Below are 23,259 nucleotides of genomic sequence, written 5' to 3'. Positions count from 1 at the left end.
AAATACACACAAAAAATATGTGTAATAAAAATGTAGGTTATAAAGCAAAGCAAACTTAGGTACTAGAACATTACTAATGCTACTGACGCTACTAATATAAGTCATTCCCTTCTCCTGCTCCCTTCTAGAGACAGGTACATTTAGGTATATCCTAAACTTTATTTTTATATTTTCCTTCTTAAAAAATTATGCATGTACATATCCCCAAATTAGTATTTTTTTTGTTTTGCCTGTTTTCAAGATTCATAAAATGGTCTCATAGTGTTTATGTAAATTTTCTTTTTCCCATTCAACACTGTTGCTAAACAACATTCATATCGTTGTGTGCAGATTTGTACACTGATTTTCACTACAGTAAGATATTCCATTGTGTGAATATATCACAATTTTATCCACTCTAAATGGGCATCTAGGTTGTTTCCCACATTTTTCTATGATCAATATTGCTGCTATGGATAGTTTTGTACCTCTGTTTCAGAGTACATGCAGAAGAGTTGAAACGCTACATTAAAGTGTATGCAAACATTCAATTTTACAAGATACTGCCAATTCATTTCTCATTTAAAATCCCACCAAAAGGTCTTTGAAAGGGTCATGAAATTGATAAATCTTTAGCCATGCTGAATTAGGAGAAAAAAAAGAGAAGATACAAATTACCAGCATCAGGAATGAAAAAGGTACAAAACCACAGATCCTATAAACATTAAAAGGATAAGAAGAGAATATTCTGAACAACCTTTGCCTAAAATTTGACAACTCAGATGAGATAGAAAAATCTCTTGAAATACACAAACTACAAAAGCTCACTGAAGAATAACCCTACATCAATTAAAGAAACTGAATGAAATTGAATTCATAGTTTGAAACTTCCCAATAAAAGAAATTACAGACCCAGAAGGAAACAGTCTTCAACTCATTTTATGAAGCCAGCATTATTTTGACACCAAAACTAGTCAAAAAGATTACAAGGGGAAAAAACTATAGATCAATATCCCTCATGGACAAAGACCTAAAAATTCTCAACAAAATATTAAATAGAAAGTTTGTGAGCAGCCATCTAGGATACTCACTGGTCCCACCCCCTCAGGAGCAAGGGAGAATGAAGAAAACCAAAGACATAACGGAAGGATTAGTCCAAAGGACTAATGGACCACAACTATCAGCCTTCACCAGACCGAGGCCAGCACAAGATGGTGCCTGGCTACCACCACCAACTGCTCTGACAGAGATCACAATAGAGGGTCCCAGACAGAGCTAGAGATAATTGTAGAACAAAACACTAACTCACAAAAAAAGACCAGATTTAACTGGTCTGACAGAGCCTGGGTCACCCTTTTAACTCAGTACTGAAGTCACTCCTGAGGTTCATTCACCCTTCAGGCAAAGATTAGACAGGCCCATAAAACAAAATGAGAGTAAATGGGCACACCAACCCAGGGGCAAGGATAAGAAGGCAGGAGGGGACAGGAAAGCTGGTAATGTGAACGCCAAGGTCGAGAAGAGGAGAGTGCTGACACATCACGGGGCTGGCAACCAATGTCACAAGACAATATATGTACTAATTGCTTAATAAGAAACTAATTTTCTCTGTAAACCCTTATCTAAAGCAAACACACAAAAAAAATTTTAACAAACAAAATTGAGAAATGTAGAAAAGATGTTAATATATCACGACCAAAGCTGGTACAGCATTAAAAACATCAACATAATTTACATGATAATAATCAATATCAACAAATAAAAAAACCATACGATCTCCACAGGTGCAGAAAAAGCACATGACAAAACTCAACATTCTTTCATGACAGAAAAACTCTAACCAATTTGATGTATAGATCCAATGCGGCCCCAATCAAAATGCCACCCAGCAAATTTTTTGTAGAAATCGACAAGCTGATTCTAAAATTTATACAGAAAGGTAAAGGACCTAGAATACCCAAAAACAATTTTAAAATTTTGTGGGAGGTCTCACACTATCTGATTTCAAGAAAAGCTACAGTAATCAAGACACTGTGGTATTGGCAAGAGGATGGATACACAGAAAAACTAGACAAAAAAAAAAAAGTCCAAAAATAGACCCACATATATGGTCTATTGATTTTTTTTTTTTAATTGTATTTCAGGTCAAAGTTTACAGAGTAAATTAGTTTCTCATTCAAAATTTTATACACAAATGGTTTCATGACAATTGGTTGCAATCCCTGCAGTGTGTCAGCACTCTTCCGCTTTCCACCCTGGGTTCCCTGTTTCCATTCATGTAGTTTTCCTGTCCCTTCTTGCTTTCTCATCTTTGCTTTTGGGCAGGTGTTGCCCATTTGGTCTCGTATATTTGACTGATCTAAGAAGTACCTTCCTCACGTGTGTTGTTTGTTTTATAGGCCTGTCTCATCTTTGGTTTAAAGGTGAACTTCTAGTCAACAGTTGCTTCTCTCTGCGCTTAGAGTATTTTATTCCAAACTGAACTTTATCAAAATTAAGAAATTCTGTTCTTTTAAATACACTATTGGAGCTCTGGTGCCATTACGGTTAAGAGTTCAGCTGCTAAGCAAAAGGACAGCAGTTCAAATCTACCAGCCACTCCTTGGGAACCTCATGCGGGCAGTTCTACTTTGTGCTATAGAGTCACCATGAATCAGAATCAACTGGATAGGCAAGAAGGGGGCTTCGAACTGATTTGTTCCAGTTCAACCTCCTGCTGAGAATTTACATTTCTACCCCAGATATTCTGAACCAGAATCTACATTTTAACAAGATTCCCAGATGATTCTTATGTAAAACAAATTTTGAGAACCACTGTTCTACTAGTGGGGCCCTGGTGGCACAGTGGTTAAGAGCTCAGCTGCTAACCAAAAGGTCAGCAGTTCAGATCTACAGACCACTCCTTGGAAACCTTATGGGGCAGTTCTTATAGGGTCACCATGAGTGGCAATGGGTTTGGCCCTACCGGTGATTCTCAGAGCTGGTCCCTAACCAGCCACATTAGCAGCGCCTGGGAACTTGTCAGAAATGCAAATTCTCAGCAGGGGTTCAAACAGGAATGAATCAGTTCAAAGCTCTGTGTGGTGGTGGTTACTTGACTGTATAAACTAATCAAAATGTATGCAAGTGTATGTACATCTTAATAAACCTGCATTTAAAAAAAGCTAAAACACCAACTGTAAATAAGATTTCCTGTTTCTCCATATGTTCACCAAAATTAAGTTCTCTTAATCTTTTGCCAATATATCTTAAAGTGGGTTGCAAGACACCTGATCCTAAATATTTCAGCATGCATATCTCAAGAACAGGAATAGCTTCTACATAATCACAGTACCATTACCACACCTAAGAAAACCAACATTAATTTAGTAACACCAGCCAGTTTTCTCAACGGTCCCCACAATGTTCGAGTCATTTTTTATTGTCTTGTTGTTTCTGTATTTTTTTCTATCCAAGAACTAAAGTTCTTGTGTTGTGGTTGGTTTTTATGTCTCTTTAGTCTCTCCCAATCTAGAAAAGTCCCTTCACCTCTCACTATTAAATCCTTTAAGAGTCCAAGTCAATTGTCCTGCACAATGTCTCACATAGTAGGAATCATCCCTTTCTTCAAGAGTAGATTCAGGTTAAAATTTCTGGCATTGTATACCGCCCACTGCATCGCATCAAGAGATACATAATTTTCAGGCTATTCCACTATTATTAATGCCAAACTCCACGTCCATGGTAAAGGCGTATTTCTCTCCTTGTAATAAATTAATTAATCTATAATCATCAGTTTGTGATTAACAATCCATGGAGTACTACTTTTGATTACGAGAACATCCTTTTCCTCAAGAATCAACCAATGGTTTTTAACGTTCATTGGCTATCCTTGCCTGAATCAATTATATTACGTTAGGGGTTACAAAGTGGTGTTTTCTATCATTCTTTCTATACTTAGATGACATTCTTCTCTTTTTCACCCCCTCCCTGTTCTCTGTCCCTCTTTTCTTTTAATGAATATAACTATGGACTCATGGATTTTTTTCTTCATTCTTTACTGTCACTCTTTTCCATGCTCAAATTTTTCCACATTCAGCCAGTAAAACCGCCTTCCAGCCAGTTCTTAAGTCCCTTTGATATGACGCCATTCATCTTTAAGATGTGCCATTGGCCTGGTACTTTCTTCATAGAAATATTTTATAAATTACTGATTCAACTTGGTTAGTACTTACAAAACTATTTGGATTTTCTAATTGCTCTTGTGTCATTATTAATTAATATTTTATAGCAATTTACCCATTTCATCTGGGTTTTCAAATTTATTGGTATAAAGTTGTTCATACCATCTTTTCAGCTCCTACTTTATTTGTATGCATGACCCCTTTTTCATTCTTAATATTGTTTGTTTAGGCCTTCTCTTTTTTCTCCCCCTTGATCAATCTTGATAGACGTTTACCTTTTATTAGGCGTCTTAGTTTTCTAGCGTTGCTATAACAGAAATACCACAAGTGAGTGGCTTTAACAAAAACTCATTTTCTCACAGTTTAGGAGGCTAGAAGTCCAAATTCAGGGCACTGGCTCTATGGGAAGGCTTTCTCTGTCTGCTATATGGAGGAAGGTCCTTGTCTCTTCAGCTTCTGTTCCTTGGTTCCTCGGAGATCTTCCTATGGCATGGCACCTATCTTCTCCCATCTGTGCTGCTTTCTTGTGTGCCTGATCTGCTCTTTCACATCTCAAAAAGTGACTGGCTTAAGACATACCTGTGTGGCATGGCCTCATTAACGTAACAAAAATCCCTTTTCCCAAATGGAATTGATTACATCCAGAGATATCAGGGTAAGGATGTACAACATGTAATTTTTGGGTGTACAACACGTAATTCAATCCATAACACTAGGCATGTTGAAGAATCACATTTTGACATGGCTGATTTTCTCTATAGGGTCACTATGGGTTGGAATCGACTCAATGGCAGCAGGTTTGGTGTTCTGGGAAATTTTCTCTATTTTTCTTTTATATTCATTAATTCTTTGATCTTAATTTTATCTCTTCTTTCCTTGTATTTTCCTTGGATTTACTCTGTTTTTGCCTAATTTTTTTTTTTTTTTTTTTTACAAAAGATGCTTAGCTCATTAATTTTCAGCCTCTTCTTTTGTTTTATAAATTTCCCTCATGTATAACTTTACTGCATCTCAGCCCAGACCTCTTCCCTTAACTCAAGGTCCTTATCTGTCTACTCTATGTCTCCACTTGAATATGTAATAAACATCTCAAAATTACATGGTAAAAACTAAACTCTTCATCTACCCAGAGCCTTTGCCACACAGTTAATGGCAATACCATCCTTCCATCAACTCAGGCCACATACCTTAGGATATCTTTGATTCCTCTCTTTTTTCTCACACCATATCCAATCTATCAGAAATTTGTTCTACCTTCAAAATGTATCCAGAAACCATTTACTTGTCATCTCTATTCCTATCGCTGCAGTCTAAACCACCATCATTTCTCACCTAGATTATTACGTTACTCTTCTAATAGGTCTCTCTGCTTCTATCCTTTCCTCCTTATAATTTAATCTTACCACAACGGTGGGTGATCCTTTTAAAACTTAAATAGCTTTAATAGCTTTGCTCGGTATACAATTCTAGATCAACAGCTGTTTTCTCTCTGTACTCAGAATACTTTATTCCAATGTCTTTCAGCTTCCATTTTTACTGTTAAAGTCTACTATCAGTCTAATTGTCATTCTTTTGCAGGCTAACTGTTCTCTCTAGTAGTTTTTAAGAGCTTCTCTTGGTCTTTCGTATTTCAATTTTACTATGAAGTGTGCAGGTGTATATTTCTTTTTATTTAACCTACTTCATATATATTATGCTTCCTGTATCTGTATATTCATGTGTTTCGTTATTAAAATTTCTCAGCCATTACCCTTCAAAAATTGCCTGACATCCATTCTCTCCTTCCAGGGTTTCAATCTCAATCATACATACTTTAACCTTATTATATCCTTCCCATCAACTTATCTTTCTGTGTTATGTTCTGGGAAATCACTTCATGATTTATCTTCTAGTTTACTAATCTCCCTTTGTAGTTTATCTATTCTGCTTTTTAACCCATGCACTTGAGTTTTAATTTCAACAATTAAATGTTTCATTTCCAACACTTTTCTTTGATTATTTTTCAAGTCTGTATAACCATTTCTGAAAGTCATTCATTTCTTGTTTATATTTTAGATTCTATTTTTATTAATTTAAGCATGTCATACATGGTTATTTTATATTTTGTATCTTATCATTCCAATAGCTTAAGTCTCTGAGGATTTATTTCCACCTAATTTTACTCACAGCGGCTTATTCCTTTGTGGGTTTTTTAAAAATTGTAATCTGATATCTTGCTTAATTTTATCTATGGGAATTCTGAGATCCCAGTAAGAGAACACTCTCTCTCAAAGTGTGTTTGTACTTGCTTTTGCCAGAGTGGTCAGAGGTGATACTGACCATGCTCCAATTTAGCATCCTTCTTAGAAGGCTCTTCCATTTTGTTGTGGGCCCAAGGCTTATTTTCCCATTAGTTCCACACTTGCCCTAAGGGCAACCCTGTCTGTCCTGTTTGCTCACAGCTCATTCTTCCTGTTTCAACTGACTCTTCATCAACTATTGTCTGAGGGTAAACCCTTGGTGAGCTCCCTTATGTCTTAGCATTCCCAGTAATGCATTAAAAATTTTGTTTGTGATATCCATTAAAGAAGAATTCCAAATATTTTATGTAGATACTGCTCCTTCAAGGAGGTGAAAAATAACTCTCTACCCCTTAAGTGTTGGCTGTGCATAGTGACTTCTTCTCAAAAATACAGTATGGTAAAGGGGGAAAAAGAGTAACTTTACAGTAGAGAAACCTGACAAACTACCTAAGCCAGGTGATCAAGTTAGTATCTTCAGTTAAAAGTCATACTGACAGCAAATCCTTGATATGATGTGATAAGAACTGCATTTTACTTCTGTGGTCTTCCTCCCACAAAGCTAATCATAAGAAAAACAACAAACAAGCCCATACTGAGGGATATTCTACAAATTATCTGATCAGTACTCCTCACAACTGTCAAAGTCTAGAAGAACTTTAAGGGACATGATTAAGTGTAATGTGAAATTCTCGACGGCATCCTGAGATGAAAAAAAGATATCAAGCAAAAACTAAGGAAATCCACATATAAAAGAATGGACTCTAGTTAGTAATTATGTATCAATATTGGTTCATTAATTATAACAAATACACCATAGTAATGTAAGGTGTTAACAATAGGAGAAACTGGGTCCAGGGTATAGAAAAACTGTACTATCTCTGCAACTCTTCTGTAAATCTAAAACTATTCTAAAATAAAAGGTTTATTTATTTTTTAATCTTGCAATTTCTTCAGAATTCAGTTGTATTTTTAGTGGATCCTACAAAACATCTAGTCTGTCATATCACCAAAAACAGAAGTACCATTCACCCTTCAGCACAGTACAATCATGCTCTTTCCCAGAACCATGCTCCACTGAAACTCCTCTGGCAAACGTCCTCCTCCTTTAGTTTCGTCCTCCTCCCTTAGTTTCGGAGAAACCGCTTCATTCGGATCATCTCCTCTCCCTAGGATACCTTTTGTTCTGCTAACCCATGAAACTCTGGTGTTTCCCAGGTTCTTTCATTGCCTCTATTCTCTTCTTTGGATCCTTAGGTGGCACAAATGGTTAAGAGCTCCACTACTAGCCAAAAGGTTGGCAATTCAAACACACCCAGAGGTACCCTGGAAGACAGGCTTGGGGATCTGCTTTCAAAAGGTCACAGTCTTGAAAATCCTATGGAGCAGTCCTGCTCCGCACACATGGAGTCACCATGAGTAGGAATCCACTCAACAGCAACTAACAACAATAACAATTCTCTTCTCATTTAACACACCAGGGCCATTAAGTACTCACCCATTAACTACCATCCACATGCTAACAACAATTCCCATCTACATCTTTACTCCAAACCTCTCTCTCAAATACAATATAAGCCAAGCCAAGCCTGTTGCCCTCGAATCAATTCCGACTCATACTGACCCTACAGTGGTCATGAATTTATCTCTTAAATTAGACAGACCTACTTTCAAAGCCCAGCTTCTATTTCCAACAGCATGACCCTTTCTAAATATTCTTTCCTCATCTATACAATGGAATAATGACAGCATCAACCCCTTCAAGGGTTGCTGTCAGGATTATACGGCATAACGCATGTAAAATTACTAATACAGCATCAAGTAGACGTTGTTGTTAGATGCCGTTAAGAGTCCGTTTCGACTCACAGCAACCCTACATACAACAGAACAAAACACTGCCCGGTCCTACACATCCTCACAATCCTTGTTATGTTTGAGCCCACTGTTGCAGTTACTGTGTGAATCCATCTCATTGAGGGTCTTCCTCTTTTTTAGCTGACCCTCCACTTTACCAAGCGTGATGTCCTTCTCCAGGGACTGATCCTTCCTGATAACATGTCCAAAGTACATGAGATGAAGTCCTGTTTGTCAACAGCCAATGGTAGGATTATCAAGGCTAAACCTAATTACCTACCAAGCAATTCTTTTCAGATGCTGTACAAACACTCCAATTCCATATATTCAAACCTGTTCTCATCTACCTCTTCTTCCCAAATTCCCTATCACCTAAGACAGAATCCTTCTTCCAAGTTTTCCTCTAACGTCACCCCCAACATCCATTTGATCAGCAAGTTTTGTCAAATTCTACTTTCAAAACACCTCTGGGATCTTTTCTGCCCTCTCCAATACCACTGCTGGCACTGTTGTTAGGTGCTGTCGAGTCAGTTCCAACTCATAGCAACCTTATATACAAGAGAATGAAACACTGCCTGGTCCTGTTTCAATCATTCAAGCCACTGTATCAATCCATTGCATTGAGGGTCTGTCTTTTTTTTTGTTGTTGATCCTCTATCAAGCTCTTTGTCCTTCTCTAGGGACTGGTCCCTCCCGATAACATGTCCAAAGGGCGTGAGGTAAAGACTCGCCATCCTGGCTTCTAAGCAGCATTCTGGCTGCACTTTTTCCAAGACATATTTGTTTGCTCTTCTGGTAGTCCATGATGCAGTCAATATTCTTAGCCACCACCATAATTCAAAGGCACCAATTCTTCTTCGGTCTTCCTTATTCATTGTCCAGCTTTCACACGCATATAATATGATTGCAAATATAATGGCTTGGGTCAGGCACACCTTAGTCCTCAAACTGACACCTCTGCTTTTCAACACTTTATAAAGGTCTTTTGCGACAGATTTGCCTGATGCAATACGTCATTTGATTTCCCGACTGCTGTTTCCACGGGTGTTGATTGTGGATCCAGGTAAAATGAAATCCCTGACAATTTCAATATTTTCTCCATTTATCATGATGTTGCTTATCGGTCCACTTGTGAGGATTTATTTGTTTTCTTTATGTTGAGGTGTAATCCATATCGATCTTCATCAGTAAGTGCTTTAAGTCCTCGTCGCTTTCAGCAAGCAAGGTTGTGTCAGCTGCATACTGCAGGTTGTCAAATGAGTCTTCCTCAAATCCTAATGCTCTGTTCATCTTCATATAGTCCAGCCTCTTGGATTATTTACTCCACATACAAATTAAATAAGTATGGTGAAAGGATACAACCCTGATGCACACCTTTCCTGATTTTAAACCATGCAGTAACCCCTCGTTCTGTCTGAACAACTGGCTCTTGGTCTATGTACAGACCACTAAACCACTACACTAATTCAAATCTTCACCATTTGGTTGTGTTATTATAATGGTTCATAACATTTCCCCCAAATATGTTACTGTTTATTTTTACTGACTGTAATACCAGCTTCAGGTACTGCAGTTTATTGTGCTATTTTAAACACCAAAATACAATATTTTTGTTGGCATAACATCAAAGCAGTTTGTTCATTCTTCTTATCTTCAATCTCTTCCTCACCTACTCACCTGCCCCATCCCTCACACTTTCACCAAAAACTCCCACCAGTCAGTCCTCATTTACTACTCACCTGGGGGAAACTCCCCTGATGCACTCCCCTCTACCCCTGGCACCTCCCCCTTAAAGGCTCAGAGTATGGACTAGACTGATAGAACTCTCCATAACAAAGGATCTCTCCTTGGAGGGGGAAAAAAAAAAAAGATTAGACCTCCATTAGAGTAATCTTTCCCATGCTGGCTAAGAAAAAAAATGAAAAGTTCAGCAATTTTGAATGACTGAACAGAGGCAGATGGTTCTGAAAGCACTACTCAGGGGAGTTATATATGGCAGGAGGATACTGAAGCCCAACTCAACCAGCTACACACGCGGCATCTGTAAGGACGCCTGAGGCAACAAGGTCAAAATTAAAGGAAGCAGCAAAGCCAGTAGCAGCTATTGATTTATATTAGAATGACACCTACACTTAATATTTGTTTTATAAAAATATATTTTACTTAATATTCTAGAATATGATAATTTTAAAATAGGAAATGTATTAAATATTTGACCTCACTGATTTATTTTCAATTTTATGAAATTTAAAAATTTGCATAAAATGCTAATACTACATTAATATCAGTATTACAAAAAAAAATTTTGGCCCAGTATTAAAACCACTACTTATTGTAGCTTTTTGTGCCTCTACAAAGTTACTTTATTTAAAATATACTACTCCTTCCTTATGTTTTAAAATTCATGCGTTTTACTCCTTTTCTTTGTCTTTTCCATCCTCATTTTGCTATGTGTACCTTCTGGTTGCCACTATTTACTTCTGATTCTTTCACATCTCTCCTTACATCTGAGATGCCTTCTGTCACATGCTTCACACTGTTTCCTCCATGAAGCCCTTCTTATGGTACACAAATATGAACTGGTACTCTGTGCTCCATAACTGAACTACAACTCCAATTGAGGGTATCCTAGAAAAAGCTGCAAAAAAAAAATACCCCAAAGAGTATTCCATGCAACACTAGTCACATGCAATGGACAGAAAGAAAATGATTTCATGGTCAAATAACCAAAACCAAAATGTTGACTATCTAGCCCTCTTGGAAATTCATGAAGCATTTTAGTAAAGGTACTAAAGTCCAGCAGCATGAAATCTGGTTTAACTTTAATTTGGTAGTTCCTTTTACCCTTTGATGGTGAAACCCTAAACTGAACATCAAGACTTTTTGGGAAATCCTGCTGTAAAGAACACAAACTCACACTATGTCATTTTTGTTCAATTCTACATTATAGTTTCTCTACAGCTTATCCACTCTTGTCAGTTATGCAGAGGTACTGCATATGGCAATCTACGAAAACTAAGAGGATAGAAATTTCCAAGTTATGCATTCTTTGGGCATTCACTAATTTTAACATGAAAGGACTAAAAAATCCATGCTCATTCCTATGGATTATTAAACTTAAAATTTCACAGCATGCAGAACAAACTAGAAGAACTTGAGCAGACAGGCCTAGATGAAACATGACGTAATAATAAATACATATAACGAGATAGATTTAATAACTGCATTTTAAAGTAACAATAAAAACCCATTGCCATTGAGTCATTTTCAACTCATAGGGACCCTAAAGGACAGAGCAGAGCTGCCTCATAGGGCTTCCAAGGAGCAGCTGGTGGATTCAAACTGCAAATCTTTTGGTTAGCAGCCTGAGCTCTTAACCACTGTGCCACCATTTATCAAGCTTTCTAAATGTCAGGTAATTAAAAAGCACTTTATATAGAATTATTTAATCCCACCAACAATCATGTACGGTGGGATGTATTACTATTATCCCCATTTAAACGCTTTGAGAGGTTAAACAGCAACCATAAGGTCTGACTCCACGTTCTTTGCCAGTTAACCACTATCAACACTGTATGACTCCCTACATATGTAAATCTAACATACACCTCTGTAGCAGTAGTCCTCAAGATGTGCTCTGGAGTCAGAGTTAGGAAAGATTCATTAATTAAGCGTTTACTATGTTCTAGGCCCTCTTCTAGGTACTGAGGATGTAGTGATGAACAAAAGAAATTCCCTGTCGTTATAGGCTTATGTTCAAGGTTTGTGGTGAGGGGGTGTGTGTCTCACTAAAGGAGCAAATAAATAAATACACAAGGTAGTGTCTCATGATAGGTAGAAAGGTCTGGCAATCTACTTCCAAAGATCAACCAGTGAAAACCCTATGGATCACAACAATCTGATCTGCATCTGATCATGAATCCCCAGAGAGAGACCAGGCAGCATTTCCTTTCATTATGCACGGGCCCGCCTGGGGGGTGCTGGCTCAACAAAGCAGCTAACAATGACATCTTATGATGAGAAAAGCTACAAAGAAAATAAAATAGGGCAATGTGATAAGAGACTGAAGGGCAGGGAGAAAAAGAGCGGGCTCTTTGGCTAGGGAGGTTAGGGGTCCAGCCTCTAAGGACAAAACATTTGAGCTGAGACCTGAAAGACAAGGACATCAAGGTAAATTTAAATATAATTTAAAATAGAAAATTTAAATTTAATATAAATGGTAGTGTATTTTTATGTTTGTATTTGATAAAATAAAAGGTTGCAAATATAATCTCATAAATAAAAAAAATTAACTGGTTGACAGAATAAAGTCTGGAAACCACTGAGCAATATGCAGTATCAAGATGAGAGACAATGGATGTGTATATTATAGAAACTTGGCAAAGATCATTCTATATGCGATAAAGCAGTAGTTCTCAAACCTTTTGGATTCAAGATCTCTTTACACTCTTAAGAATTATTAAAAACCCCAAAGAGCTTTGTTTATGACGGTTATATATATGGCTATTTACTCTATTAGAAATTAAAACTAAGGATTTTTAAAAGTATCTTCTTATTAATCATTAAAAATAAAACAAACCCATTACATGTTAAAGGAGCCCTGGCAATGCAGTGGTTAAAGCACTCAGCTGCTAACCGAAAGTTCAGCAGTACGAACCCACCAGCCATTGCTTGAGAGAATGATGTGGCAACCTGCTTCCGTAATATGATATTTTTATTAAAAATAACTACATTTTGCAAAACGAAAAAATCTAGTGAGGAGAGTAGCACAGTTTTGTATTTTCTACATGTAAATTAACAAACCATTTTCAATTCTGCGGTCCAGTGAAATTATCATCATAGACAGGCATGAGGCTGCTTGGGAACCATTCTACTATATAAACCACACTGCCTACCAGCACTATAAAACACCAATATGCTTTTGAGAGGAGTGGAAAGCAGTCTAGCATAATGGCAAAGTGTAGACTATGGAGTCAAAAACCGCTGAGATATGAATTCTGGTTCTATTCTTACTAGCTGTGTGCCTTAAACAAGTTATTTAACCTCACTGAGCCTTCAAGTACTTCATTTATTATTACTTACAATGTTTTCTTTATTATTTTGCCTGTCACCAGTGCAGTTAATTTTACATGTATATTACTAATAGAGGAGCCCTGGTGGCACAGTGAGTAAAGCGCCTGGCTGCTAATCAAAAGGTTGGCAGTTCGAACCTACCAGCCGCTCCATGGGAGAAAGATGTGACTCCATGGAAAAAAGATGTGACAGTCTACTTCCATGAAGATTTGCAGTCTTTGAAACCACATGGGGCAGTTCTACTCTGTCCTGTAGGATCAGCATGAGTTGGAGTCGACTCAAAGGCAATGGGTTTTTACTACAATCTGTAATAAAAATTATATAGTGCTTACCTCATAAATTGTTATATTAAATGAGATCACATTATATTGTTTAGTATTACAGCTATTTTATTACTAAGTCTATCAGTGACATATTGTGAAGTTAACTACATTAATGACTGGAAAATTAATAAAGACATTATTAAATAATAACAAAGCACTTGTAAACCACTCGGGCATTCAACCTACCACAGCTCTTTTTTTCTCCCACTCACCCTCACCCTCTGCCTACATAAAACAAATACAAAATTAAGCTTATGCTTACTACAGATAAGCTATGTATGATATCTAATAAGTGTGCTCAGAAAATGATACCTACTGTAATTGTAAACACTACAACAAGCAAAAAGTCATACCTCTTCCTAAACTATTACAGCATATAAGAACTCATACTATCACACTTCCCAGAACCAGTTTTTGTTCAATTCTTATCTTAGTTACCAAATGTTAAGTTCCTTATAATTCCAGCTCTTTCAGCACTCAGTACAGGATTTTGCATAGAGCAAGCAGTCAGTATTTTGAAATTCGTTATCTGAATTCTGTACCTTTAGACATGAAAACACACTATAAGAGAACTGTTAATCACTGAGGTAACACTGACTGCCTCCTGGCCACAGAGATCATTATTTTAAAATAATGCATCATGCTACATCTAAAAAACTATCATGTTGGTAAAGGAATGCAAAAATCACTCACAACCCATTTGGTCTTTTTTAACTTAAAAATAGTTAAGTCATAATTCCTAACATTAAAATATCTATTTTCTTCTAACAGTGCAAATTTTACTAAAGGGTAATAAACAAACGCTACATATTTCAGGTTTAAAAAAAAAAACCTAAACTCATTGCCATGGAGTGGATTCTGACTCATAGCGACCCCACAGAACAGAGCAGAGCTGCCCCATAGGGTTTTCAGGAAGGTGCTGGTGGATTCGAACTGCTGACCTTTTGGTTAGCAGCTGTAGCTCACTGCAGCTCTTAAGCACTGCACCATCAAGGCTCCGAATCTCATGTAGTCGGTACCAAAGAACTAGAAAGTGAAAGTGACTGAAATTAATCACTGGAGTGTGAAGGAGGAGGAAAAGAGATAGGGGAGAAATAAAAGGCACAACTAAACCTGCTAGTAAAATTTAAACCCAGCATATTAAACATTTTATTTCTTATATCAAAGAGCCTCTATTTTAAGGTTTCTCTAAAAATGACGGGAGAATGAGGTATTTTTAAAATAATCTTTACCTTAGCCAGAAAAACTTTAATATTCCAAAGCACATATGAAATCATCGCCTTCTCACAGAAGGAGCTAACTAGGTGCTACTACTTCCTCCACATAATGTGCAAATGTGCGATTCTCCAGCGTTCTATACGTAAAATTGGTGGAGTGTGGAGACAGAATTGGAAAGCTCTACAAATCACCAACTACTTTCCGTTTCTTTGACAAACAGGTAAGAATTCAGTCAAGCTGGTTTGTACAACAGTGTTAAATTCTTGGGTAATTTTTACCAGCCTTCTGAGCTCCTTAGGAGTCCCGCTGGCGCAGCATTTAAGCACTCAGCTGCCAATCAAAAAGTCTGCAGTTAAACAGGAGAAAGAAGTAGCAGTCTGCTTCCACAAAGACTGTCCCATTGCGTTGACTCCGACTCCTAGAAAGCCTATAGGACACAGTAGAACTGCCCCATAGGGTTTCTAAGGAGCAACTGGTGTACTCGAACTGCCAACCTTTTGGCTAGCCGCCATAGCTCTGAACCACTATGCCACCTGGGCTTCCTCTGTAAAGATCACAGCTTTGGAAAACCTGTGGGACAGGTCTACTCTGTCGTAATGGGTCGTTATAAGTTGGAAACGACTGGACGGCGATGGGTTTGGTTGGTTGTTTCCACATATTAAACCTCAGGTATCCTTACTTGTCAGTTTAAATTTTAAAACAACTAACCCAAATCTCCCCTTTGACTTTTTAAAGTACTGCTGTAGAACAGTAAACACTTTGGGAAAGTTAAAAAGTGATCATAACTGGTTGACAAAAGCCAAGAAGGAAAAGGAGTTTGGATTCATCTATTATTTATTCGTTTACCAAAGGCATAAAGCCAGATCACTAAGAATAAAATCAATAAGCCTGCACTCCCCCCAAAATTACACAATATACTCACCCCTCCACTAGAGGCAAAAGTGATATTTAATTTGGGGGTGGCCCCTTTGAGCAAATTTTAATATTAGAATTTTTCCACTACCATTGAAAATTTCCTTTTAAGATATTATTATAAGATAGAATCATGCAAAATTTGCCAACACCGTTTCACACTTTGAGTTATGGGAGTGTTATTTGCTACATTTAGCTTACTATGGGATATCGTATACCAAAAATTATTTTTTACATATTGCTTCAAACAACACAACTGAATGAACCACAATGGCTTTCTTGTAAAGTCTCATAATACAGGTAAAAAGGTTTAGCATTTATCATTACAATAATTACGGCCTTATAATTAAGGTAGTTCCGATGTTTTGAAACACTCTCAGTAACCATGATAAATATTACATCTCTAAAAAACCAAGGGCAATGAAATGAAGAAAAAGTGACCTAAGCATCCTAAGGGGGAGGCAGAGGACATATAACACAGTATTAATTTTATAACTGTGAAATTATAACAGAGCTACCGGTCAACTAATCCAGGAGTGCCATTAAGCCTAAATGAAGACTAGAAATAGGCAAAAGATCAAAACAGATGTATGACTTCTTTGGTAAGCTGAGATAAGGTTTAGCTTGGACTTCAAAAAGAACCTAAGCCAAGAACATGCTAGATCACGTAAGCAGAAAAAGGTCTCTAAAAATACCAAAAGGCCCCAGAGCCTTCTCTCTGGACCTCTTCTCTATCTACACCTACTACTCAATCTTACTACACTTCTTTAACTACACTCACTCCCTAGCTAGAAACCCTGAAGGCATAGTGGTTAAGAGCTGCAGCTGGTAACCAAAAGGTCAGCAATTAGAATCCACCAGGCTCCTTGGAAACCCTACCGGGCAGTTCTACTTTGTCTTTTAGGGCTGCTGTAAGTCGGAATCCACCTGACGGCAATGGTTTTGGTTTTCTGGTTTTACTCCCTAGTTGATCTCCTTCAGCCTCATGGCTCTAAACACAATCTATACACTAAACAGACACTCTGTGGTGACTGCTGCAAAACTCTGTGAATGCACTAAAAACAACTGAATTGTACATTTTAAATGGGTTAAAATTTATATTTGTGGATTTTATCTCATTAAAGCTACCTAATTTTAAGTTCTCTGCACTGTAGAAAATATTTTATGAGTAGGAGAAGCTGTACAGTGTCGTGGCTAGGAATGCACACACTCTAGATCCAGAATGCACGGGTTTGAATCCTAGCTCCACCACTGCAACCATGAGTAAGTTACTTAGCCGCCTGGTGCCTCTGTTTTCTTATCTGTAAAATGGGGGTCATAATAGTACTTCAGCGAGTTGTTGTGAAGATTAAATGAATTAATACATGTAAAATTACTAGACTAGCGCCTGGCACACAGTAAGCTCTCAACAAAAATTAGCTGTAAAATTATTACCACCTTCATGGTCCACCTAAGGATCCTGAGATCCAAACTGAGAAGCCATTGTCATAGGTCAAAAATGGTAACTGCACTTTGCAAATTCTCTGCAACAAATAAATCTTGTATGAAGAACTTTTTTTCTAGTCCAGGTTCACATAACAGTCTCTCTTATGGAAAAAATACCAGATTGTACTTAGATTTGCTTCAAAGTAATGTGGTGGGGAGAGAATATATGGGACAGATGAAAAATGTTTGTCCATGAAGTTGATAACTATTGAAGTGATATGATCGGTAGAAGAGGGGGTGTCATTACTTTTTGATTTTTGTACATATTTGAAGTTTGTACCAAAAAGAGGTGGAGGGAAATTTTAACAGATTTTCTGCTCTTTAACTGATATGCAATTACTCTTCCACTTTCCTTTGTGCCCTGGTGGCGCATATGGTTAAGTGCTCAGCTGCTAACTGAAAGGCTGGCAGTTTGAACCCACCCAGCGGCTCTACGGGAGAAAGACCTGAGGATCTGTTCCATAAGATTACAGCCAAGAAAGCCCTATAGGGCCGTTCTACTCTGTTGCGTGGCTCACTATGAGTTGAAATCGACTCTACAGCACCCAACAACAATTTTTCCTTACTTCCCTCTTCCTTTCCTTCAAATTTAGAAGAAGGGCCTGGTTATCTACTTCTGAAAAACCACCCACTGAAAACTCTATGGAACACAGTTCTACTCTGACACACATGGGTCATCATGGGTTGGAATCAACTCGACATTAACTGCTTCCCCCCCTGAAAAAACTCACTTAAATTCTCATATAATCTTCTAAAACAGACCAACCCATTCAATGGTTAGAAACAAGACAAAATGGAGGTGTTACGAACATGTTATTTTCCATTTTATCCTACTAGCTCTTCCGAGCACTTGCTGATTCATAACAGAGATATCAGTCCAACTCAACTGCTACTGACTGGGAACATAATTTCCAGCACTTCCCAAACAGAAGCCCTGGTGGCACAGTGGTTAAGAGCTCAGCTGCGAACCAAAAGGTCGGCAGTTTGAATCTACCAGACACTCCTTGGAACCTCTTATGAGGCAGTCTACTCTGTCCTATAGGGCCACTGTGAAATGGAATCCACAAGACAGCAACAGGTACGGGTACCCAAAACAAAGTTCTTCTACAATTATTTTAAATACTCAGGATCTTACGACTACTTGTATCCACATCATCATCACTGTCACTATAAACAATCTGAACGCTTTCCATGTGCCCTATGCTAAAATATATACACTACCTTCTTTAATCTAGAAAGTAATCCTACAAGATATAATTACTATCTTTACTCACAAATGAGGCTTACATAAATCAGATGTAGTGTCACCTAGGTATTAAGTGATAGAGTTAAGATCCGAACCTAGGTCTTAAGTGTAAAATCTGTGTATTTCCACTTTTCCATAACGATTCCCATTGTACACTAAAAACGAGAGAAAGGAATAAAGTATAGAAATGATAACCTTGCCAAATTAAACATCATGTCCATATAAGAGCCATATCCTGAACCTGCTGACAACCATGCCAATCATTTCTTCCACTAAGTTATAAATGTCTCCTTCCAATAAGCAGAAATCAAAACAATTCTGTTCTTCAAGTTCTTGATTAACTATTTTAACAAAATAACATTGGCAAATATTTACCGATTGCATACCGTGTGACTAGCACTATTCTAGTTGCTTGAGGATACAGCAGTGAACAAGACAGTCGAGAAAGACAAACGATAAAAATGTAAACAAAAAAATGAGGTAATTCCACATACTAAAACTGAGGTGATACATAAAAGAGTAATTAAACCAACCACTTGAAATAAGGTGATTACGGAAGGCCTCTCTGAGGAGGTGTTATCTGAACTCAGACCTGAATGAAAAGGCAGGAGATGAAGTCTGAAGTGTACAATCTTGCAGACTCTGATAAAAGAAGTTTAGATTTGAACCCTGTTGCAATGAGACATCACTGGAGAGTTTTAAAGCATAGGAATGACATCTGTTTATGCTACTGAAAGATCTTTGTAGAAAATAACGGTAATGAATGCTTCACCTAAGCAAATTAAAAGAATAATATCAGTAGAACCCACCCATCAAGTATAAGTTCAGGGAGACTACTGGCCTTCTCTAAATTATTTCCTTCAAAGTGAACAAAGATCTCTTATTACACATTATGAAATAAAGGTTAAATGAAAATACCTCCCGAAGAGTTAACACAGTTACTTAAATTCACACTGAGGTCTAAATATAAGTTACTAAATAATGGATGTCAGAAGGAAAAAAAGAGAAGACAAAGTGGCACCAGAAAAACGGACAGAAAGGCTGGGAATGCCCAAGATACTTATTTCACAATTTTCCCTAAAGTTAACTTAGAAACCAGACTCAAACTAAAATAAATCCAACTGTAAATGAAATATAAACTTAAATGAAAATGAGGCCCAATGCATAAATTATTTTCTCTCTGCCCTTTTGCCACTCCCCAGAATACTTCTCTCAAAAGGCTTTATATACAATGAGGCAGATAATGTTCATTAAATGGAAATACAAACCACTATAAATTACCCTTTAAAATAACGATTTTAGGAAGTTAAATTCCACCCTACCAGGAAAACACAGAATTTTAGAAAGCCAAAAGCATGTAACTATAGAAACTATACAGAATGCACTTCAAATGAATGACTGCCTTCCTAGATCAATCATTTTTCACTCTTAAGATATCAACAAGGGAAATAAGCTCAAGCACAATATCAACAACAGCACAAGGGGGAAAATTGGCTTCAGTGTATCTCACTATTATTTCTAACCAGCAAAAAATTACTGTAATTGTCACTGGTGATCCCACTAAAGAGATGGGGACCAAATCATTCTTGCAAATACTGTAACCACATAGTTAATGCACCAGAGACCAAAGGTAAGAAATGTTAAACGTTTGTATAATTTAGTAAAGATGTTTTAAAACAGGATGGAGAATATGTTCTCAGGCTCACATCAGCACTACCTGCTACCATTAGAAAACCAAGTATATTAACGTACTAAGATTATTAAAAAATAATGGTGAAAACACTGTTTTACAAAGGTAAATGTGACCACTGTCATCTAATTGATGGAGTCAAATTCTGATCCCACCATTTTATGGTGTAACCTTAAGCAACTTAACATTTCTGAGCCTTAGTTTCCTCATCTTTCAATTGGTGATTAAAAAATCTACTTCTCACGGTTATTTTACGGAATAATGAGATAGATGTATATGTTAAATGACAATAAAGGACTCGGCACATGGCAGATAATATGTGAGTCTTTGATGATGATTGTGATTAGGACTATCTTTATTTGATATCGCATGTTCTAATTTTACCTATTACCAAGAAAGTATATACGTGCTATATTGATAAAAACAGGTAGTTCTGTCTTGGCTCTACTAATTGTTCAGCATTATTAGTCCAAGAACTACAAAATCTCTCTCCCAACAATAACCTTAAACACAAATCAAAGGGGGGCCTACAGTTTTGCGAGCTTTATCCATCTGTTCCTTGAAAGGTAAACACAAATCAAAACACTACAGGGGCAAGAATAAGTGGATGATGTGCCTCACTGGTGACAAGCCATAGACAGGAAGCAGTTAAAGATATCAAATTCAAATAGATATATATGGAGTTAGGGTTAATGCTCTCTTCTCAGCAGGAAGCACAGTGACTTCTCCACACTTCCCTCCTGTAAGATCTGAAATCTTCTGCAAACGATCCATGTTTCCTGACAGCTTAATAGACCTCTTTTCTGTAGTAAAGCAGCAAAGGGGAAAAAAATTCCACGATGAAGACAAAAAAAGTGTTAACTGGAAAAAAAAAAAAAGTACTATATACTCTAAAAGCACATATCCTGTTTTACCTATGAAATTAATTTCAATGTCTAAAAAAGGAATTTAAGATTAATAAAAAGTAGCTGATACGGTTTACACTAAAATGTAAAAGTATTAGTAATGATAGTGACTATAGTATTGCAGTTGTTTCTGGTCAGTTATGAAAAACCTGTATTTAACTTCCTAGGTGGTCACCTCAGCCCTATTTGGAGCTCGTGTTGGTTTTTCTTAACATTCAAGCAGGTAAGGCCTTCCTTATCACACATCACAAGTTTTAGACCAGAGGAAAATAGAGTGGTAGGTGAATTTACTACCGCTTAAACCATAGCTTTTCTCTCATCAAAAAACTCAGAAATTATTAACACGTCAAGGCCTTCAAGAAATAAACGGACGCGACAATTTCCGTGAAGGTTCAGTAAAGTCAACGGCACACCTTACAAAGATCTCAAAGAATACGGAAATCGCTATGGATCTGGGCCCAAGTGCCCAAGGTCACACCAAGCCAGAAGCTAAAAAATTCAAGAAACGAGCCTCCTGCAGTTTAGGAAAACCCTGACTAGGAATGGAGTCTGGGCTTGGGAACACTCGGGTCCAAGCTTGAATGTGAACCACCCCAACCGAATGCAGCGGCTCCGTGGGAAAAGCCCAAGCGTTTCGGACAGTAGTATCTCCTTCCATTTCCCCAGTCTTCCCTTCCCAGTCACCCCCCAACACTCACATCTCCGAAGCCACTTCATCCAATGGTAGACGATAGTACTGTGGTGTTTCTTGTTCTCTATACACCAAGACGACAAGCCTTGAATGGATTCCATAGTGTTGGTTACCGACTGGAATTTTCGATCCAACGAGGACTCCAGAGCCCCTGCCGAAGAGGCCGACGAGGAGGAGGCCTTACTGCTGCCTCCGCCGCCGCCGGCCGCCATCTTCCCGGTTTGCACAAGCGCTGCTGCTCCTCCGGCGGCGGCGGCGGCGGAGGCGGCGGCGGCGACGGCGGCAGCGGCGGGAGCGGGCAAAACAATCACTGCGAGTGCGTGAAAGCCGTAGGTGGGGAGGGAGGCCAGGGGGTGGGGACGGTGCACGCGCTAGGTTCTTCCGGAGGTGCGGACCGGAGGACCAGCTGCTGGGCACGCTGGCGGCTCCTACACGCTGCAAGGAGGGGCTGCAGGTTTCGAAGGTTTATCAATATTGTTCAAGGGGTCGTGTTTAAACCAGTCAGTAATCACGGAAGAATTACGCAGAAAACAGGTCCTGCAAAGCCTTTCCAAACGCCTGGCCTCGAAACTAATGGTTTTATATTCTTCGACTCTCAACATTAAGGACCTTCCCCACCCCTATCCCCATAATCCTGTGAGTAGGGGCGGGCGTTAGTATCTCAAATTCAATACTACCCGAGTGGCCCCTCTCAGCTAGAGAAATCTTTCTCCTTTAGATCCCCAAGCACAGAAAAGGCCCAAGGCTACCTAGTCAGGATTTTTTTTGCAACGCAACAGCCGCAAAAGGACAGCAACAGTATAGCGCACGCGCTGCTTGGCCCCACCTCTACACCCCCGCTTCCTTCTCAACCTAGAAAACAGAAGACGTGATGGCGGGGCAATCTGACCAATCAAAGAAGAAGAAGGAGAAGCGCGCGCAGTAGCCCGCAAACACCAAAGGCAAAGGTGGCGCTGCGAGTATTTGTGCGCCTGCGCAGCAGCTCAGTGAGTAGCAAGCGGGCAGGGAGAAAAAGCCGGGAGGGAAGGGTAAAGGGAGTTGGTCAAGTTGAGGAGCGGCTTCGGGGAGGGGCTCCACCACTCCTCCCCGTCTTTTGCTCCCTGGCGGGATCACTTTCTCGAGGCTGTTCAGCTCACGGGACAGGGCCCCCACTGTTTAGCAGCTACTGTTATTGTCCGGCAGCTGCAGGCCCCGCCTCTGCTAACTCCACGGAGCAACGACACAGGGCAAAGCGACTGCCAGCCATCTTGCGGCGCCTCAGATGATGCGCATGCGCCACTTCATCGCGCATTCATTACGCCGTCTCCTAGACCAAACGATATTTCGCACTCCCCTTTGGACTATACCATTCACAGTCACTTGACCGTTTGGATTGTAGGAAGAATAAAGTGAAACATTTCCCCTAAAGTTTTTGAAACGAGGAAAGGATAAAAGACAAGAT

The 23,259-nt window shown here is 38.5% G+C and overlaps 1 protein-coding gene across 4 annotated transcripts in view; it reads right to left on the bottom strand.

Annotated features, from left to right (window-relative positions):
- The window catches only part of RPRD2 (regulation of nuclear pre-mRNA domain containing 2), a 117,143-nt gene extending 94,514 nt beyond the window's left edge, over positions 1 to 22,629 (bottom strand). For 2 of the 4 annotated variants that reach the window (XM_049880351.1, XM_049880352.1), the window contains exon 1: positions 21,826 to 22,629. In XM_049880351.1, the coding sequence (XP_049736308.1) occupies positions 21,826 to 22,030 (205 nt within the window). In that variant the 5' untranslated portion in view covers positions 22,031 to 22,629. The remainder of the gene's footprint in view (positions 1 to 21,825) is intronic. The other 2 variants (XM_049880353.1, XM_049880354.1) reach the window with 1 other exon arrangement.
- Positions 22,630 to 23,259: the final 630 nt, after the last annotated feature.

Source organism: Elephas maximus, chromosome 3 (assembly GCF_024166365.1).
Source record: "Elephas maximus indicus isolate mEleMax1 chromosome 3, mEleMax1 primary haplotype, whole genome shotgun sequence".
Taxonomy (NCBI): Eukaryota; Metazoa; Chordata; class Mammalia; order Proboscidea; family Elephantidae; genus Elephas; species Elephas maximus.
Note: the sequence above shows the minus strand (reverse complement) of the source record. Positions and strands in the feature narration are given on the sequence as shown.